Consider the following 5434-nt stretch of genomic DNA (forward strand, 5'->3'; position numbering starts at 1 on the left):
AACTATTAATATTCTTAAAACTCCCCTTCTTTCTCCTGCCAATCCCCCCTGAAATGTCTGTTACCACTATGAAATTACGGGGTGTTACCATCTCAGGCGACTTAAAATGGGATTGTCCTATTAATGAAATCTTAAAAAGTGCGAATGCCACATTTTCCCTCCTTAAACTCCTTAAAAAATCTAAATACCCTAAATAGCATTGTTTGAGGATTTTCCTCTCATTTCTACACCCAACCCTCGAGTACACCTGTCCTGTTTGTCCCTGGCATCTCTTTTGAATTGTTGGACAGAATAGAGGCAGTCCAAAAAAGGTGCCTAAGAATTATATTCAATTAGGGTAAATTGCCTTATATTTCCCTTTTTCGGAGAGCCAATCTAGTCACCCTTAAGGAAAGGAGAGCAGAACTTTCCTTGTTATTCGCTAACAATGCCCTTTATAACCCTCAGACAACTCCCCTTTTCCCTAGTCCATATTCACTCCTTTGACCCCTCCTCCTGCGTTCTGCTTCAACAAAATCTTCCTTCTTGCCCCTATAAAAGTTTCCATTCAAAGATATAGAAGGACTTTCATCCAATAAATAGTTGACATATTTAATTAGCGAGTCTCATCAGCCCCCTTCACTCCCTTTTTACCTCAAAATTTTTAATTTTAATGTTAACTTTGTAAATTTTGAACTTTCTATCCTTTGGTCAAATTACCAACTTGTGTTTTTGTTTTGATTATTTCATTCCATTTTTAATTTTCACTATTGTGATATTTTTGTTGATTTGGTAATGACCATCTCATTTTATGAGTTTTAATTGCTTTGATATTTTTACGTATTTGACATTGACCCTTTAATAAGTTTTTGTTATATTTTTTGTTTTTTGTTTAATGACACTAAAGTGTAAATTTGGCCCATTTGGGCTTTTGATAGCCGTTTTTCAGTAATCAATTTATCTAAATTAACCTCTCAAGTCTAAATAAGATAATAATTATCGTTCTTTTTATAACTAAAAATGTTCTGCTAGGAATTCTAAACACATGCTAGGCATGTGTTTAGTTTGATTGCTTGGATCTTTAACTGAACTATAGATGACTTCATCAAATATTTAGATAATGTTTTGTCTCCAATTTGTCCAAATGTTTTGAAAGGAATATCAGTGGTCCAAATAACTAGTTATGGACTAAAGCTGACATCACTGTAAATAAGTCAAGTACCATACAGCAGTAGCAATCAAAATTGGTGAACACACTTTTAGTCACAACAAATAATTCGTCTTCTTGCTCTACTGGATTTTCTGCTTCTTTATGTTTCTTGCAAGTTTATTACCAATTTTTGTATGAAATGAGTAGTTTTATGGGTAGAGGAGAGTCGGGAACCCTGGGACAAGTTCAACTTAAAGCTCAATATCTCCTACATTTACAGTCCAATTTTCTTGTATCAAACATCAATCTGTGGCAAAATCATTTGGCTTTTACTGGGATTTTTCTCAGATTTTTATTGATCGCAGTAAAATTGGCAAGGCTAATTTTTTAGAGGGTCCTGTTTTGTACCAGAGTACCACTTGTGCGGGTACTATGGGTCAGGGCGGTGGGTACTTTAGGTCACTATGAAAAACCAATTAAAACTTCGTATGTTTTGTGGTATAAAACTGTAAGAATACAATAAACTTTTATTGTATTCTCTGATGAATAATCTAAAAAATTATTCAACAGAGTAGTTGGTCAGGTCTGCATCAAAGCTGATCATCTTGGCAATGCCTTTTGTTCCGCCCGAGACCATTAGAACTGGCAATTCATCACTACTTCTGATCTATCCACAAACGCTTCATCGCGCTCTGTCGGAAAGTAAACCTCCAAGCTGGAACGTTTCGTTTCCAAAAATTGACAGTGTAGCCGTCTGGCTCGGCCTGAAGCACTTCACCAGTGTAGAATTTCGATCCCTTTTTCCCCTTGTACTCGACTAGAACAAAGTCACCGGAACAGATACTGGGAGTCACAGACTCCTCTTCCACCAATCGGAAATCTTCAGAGAAGAACGAGTCGTCAAAATTGTCGCCACACTCAAAATCTCCTGGTCCTGCTTCATCTCTGCTTTCGTCACTGAACGTCAGCAATCTCTTGGTAGTTTTCTTCTAAATATTCGGCTTTTTGGCAGGATCCACTTTCTTGCTTTTCTTGAGATCCTTCTTCTCTTTTTTGCCTTCCTTCCGTTTTTTGCAGCTTGGATCGAGTCTTTCACCGGTGTAGAAGTCAATATCTTGGATACTCCAGGCTTCCTGCATGTCTTTCTGTTTGTAGCTTCCCTTCTTGGCAGGATTATAATATATTCTGGCAAAACAAACGAGGTTGAAAGGGTTGTAGTACTGGGACTCTGGCTCAACTGAAGCTTTTGCGGACCTGGTAAATGTTCGTCAACAGTGGTATACTGATTTCCCGGCTCACTACTATCTGCTCGTCACAAAGCAGGAAGAAAGTCAGACTCTTGCCATGCTCCAGTATTCAGCGGAAAAATTCCACGCTTTGAGAATCCGCTAGTAATGTTAGTCTCATAGAAAACCTTAGGAAAAGCAACCCCCAGTAATTCACCGAACTTATATTCCGTCACTGCTCGACCAGAGTGAAGTCTCAACCAGTTCTGCATTGCCTGTGACCAGTAAGTCTTTAAAGGTCCATAGACCGAAACGTCGAAAGGCTGGAACTTGGATGATGTGTGCGGCGGGAGCGTAAGTAAATGTATTCCCTTTTCTTTGGCCAACAAAACTGCAATGTAGCTGGTGTGACTTTCATGATTGTCCATCAGAATCAAGAGAGGATTCTCAGGAGATGGGTGGACATACGATACAAAGTGCTCCAAATACAGAAAAAACAGACCCTTTGTCATCCAAGCATTTCCAGGCTTGTCACTTACTATTCCAGAAGTCGGTGGGGAGCTCCATCAAGAAGCCTTTCTACAAAACGTGCTCTTGGGAAAATCAGAAAGGCTGGAATAAATACTCCCATCACATTTATTAGGGCCCACCATGGTCACCAGATTTCCTCTCTCTTGGGAAGTCGTAGCACCAAGCTGCTTTACTCCCTTCGGGCTCAGTACTCTTTGACACTTGGTCTGGACATTTGTAAGCCCAGTCTCATCGAGGTTGAAGATCCGACTAGCAGGGAACTTGTATTTTGAATACAACTCTCCGAGATTCCTGTAAAAAGTGTCAACAGCAACACGATTGAAACCAAAATTTCTCTGGATACTTGTAGGTTCAGGCCTTTGAAGTGAAATTGAAGGATGCTTTCTAAGAAAGTCATACAATCAGTCTTTGCCTGCAGACTTTTCTGTGTCCCAGCTTGATGGATATGCAAGTCTGTTTCGTTTCGCCATAAGCCAAGCAAGCTCTGTGGCTCTCTTCCTGGAGAGACCATAGTGCATATGGGCTGCTTGAAGGATGTACTCTTCAAGTTGAAGCTCCTGCTCAATCGTAAATACTCGCCTGTTTTCACAGGCGGGAGTGTAACTAAACTCTTCATTTTCTTCATCTGTTCTGTTACGAAACGCAGTGGAATATCTGCTAAGAGTTGACCGCTTGACATTGCAAACTTCAGCAGCTGCTCGAAGTGGCATCCCATAAAGGCGAGCTTCTACTGCTTTCTTCATGTCCTCCTCATTCCAGACGCAAAGCGACAGATCAGCTTTCCTTGTTTTTGGCCTTCTAAAACGAAACAAAGAGTTTTTAGTTTATTTATTAAGTTTAAGTTCTTCTAAGTTTATATATTAGGTAAGATTTAAATTTAATTGAATAATTAGAATGTATGGAGATTTTGATTAATATAGTTTTATGGAATATAGAAATAATATAGGATTTTTTATGATATGAAGAAAAAAGTTTATAGAGTTTAGATTTGAAGTATTTGAGACTTAGATTGTAGGCTTTAGATTTGAGGTCTTAGATTTGAAGATTTGAAGAATTTGAATTAGCGGAGTCTCTTATGAAAAAAAATTGAGTAAATATTTAGGGAATGTAGAAATAGTACAGGATTTTTATGAATTTTTAGATTATAGATTATAGATTTGAAGTCATTTTTTTAATGATTGTCGGAATTTATTTTTAACTAGTGGAATTTATTTCATGTGTTGAGGGGGATACGATTGGCCTGGATTGTAAAATATTTGATTTTTGGGAGTTTTTTTTTTAGGATTATTGTAGCTAACTAATAACACAAGGCCCATCGAGAGCAGAAAAACTAAAGAAAGAAGTCAACATAAGACTAGAACCATGCTCTTGAAAGTTCTCTAGGCTAAATCAAGCAAGGGTACCCTGGGACACAATGAACTGAACCTGTCCCAGTGTACCCCGGAACATGTGTCCCAGAGTACCCTAACAGTTCGAACTTACGAAAATAAATTAGTTCGGCCACTAGATGACAGAAGAACACAACAAAATTTACGCCATCAAAAAGCTCATAAATTTCTCTATCTAATGGGCTATAAGCAATTTTTTAGAAGCTGCTTAACTAGGGGTACCGCAAGATATTGCAAAACAAAAATATTTTTCAAAGACCACATAGAAAATTCTTCCCTAAATTTTGTGATAGAAAGTTGGAGATACGAACACTTTATTTCATCCATAAATAGTCCAAGAGATGATGTTTGAGGTGTGAGTAGCGGCAGATTTTTAGCTTGAAGTTTTCTGTCAAAAGTACACGTGTCTCAACGGACCCGCGTCCCAACGTACCCGACTCTCCCCTACATTTCCAGAATATGGATAGCTGCTTGTTCCACAAAAGTACTGCTTTGCTTTGGGCACATTCAGTTTGACTATATTAATGAAAATGAATAAATGCGAAAAAGACAAAAGTTGTGAGAAAAGGGTATTTTAATCACATGAATCAGAGAAACAAGTCTGTCTGGGTGATTTACCCCAACAATATAAAAATGCAATTTAAACTTGCTAAAGGGTCGAAATATCGTCAATAGCTTGCAAAAGTGTCCATAGATACAAGTGACATTATATTTCGTTTCGATGCATTTGTAATATCGATCGAGTAGAAGTCGAAACCCATCAATAACTACACAGAATTTCATAAATAATAATACAGTTTATAAACCGAATTGTTTACTATAACTCCAAAGAATAGTTGTGCCAAACAGCTTTTGACTTTTTTTTAATCAAATTTCTGACTTTTCATTTGTTAATTTGACTTTAATCTAGTCCTTCTTAAATGGTTGGAAAAATGGTTGGAAATGGTTGAAATACTGGAAAGACGACTTGAGGACGGCAGAGGTAACATAGATATTACTGGCTGATTGTTGTATCTTTTGCACTCAATTAATTAAATTCGAAATTTTGAATTTGCATATTTTTTCTAGCAGCATTCAGTGTTGCCAGATGTAGCATAATTATGCTGAACGGAGCCTAATTAGAAACCAAAAGCATCCAAGCATAATTCTCTCTAAGACAG

The 5434-nt window shown here is 37.5% G+C and overlaps 1 protein-coding gene across 1 annotated transcript; it reads right to left on the minus strand.

Annotated features, from left to right (window-relative positions):
• Positions 1-2441: 2441 nt before the first annotated feature.
• On the minus strand, positions 2442-2867 carry LOC148939635 (uncharacterized). Its single transcript, XM_089106930.1, has one exon. It carries the CDS (start codon positions 2865-2867, stop codon positions 2442-2444), a length of 426 nt encoding a protein of 141 aa, XP_088963056.1.
• Between the last annotated feature and the right edge of the window lie 2567 nt (positions 2868-5434).

The sequence above is a fragment of the Artemia sp. Qi Xiang Cuo genome, chromosome 21 (assembly GCF_049724085.1).
Source record: "Artemia sp. Qi Xiang Cuo chromosome 21, ASM4972408v1, whole genome shotgun sequence".
Lineage (NCBI taxonomy): Eukaryota > Metazoa > Arthropoda > Branchiopoda > Anostraca > Artemiidae > Artemia > Artemia sp. Qi Xiang Cuo.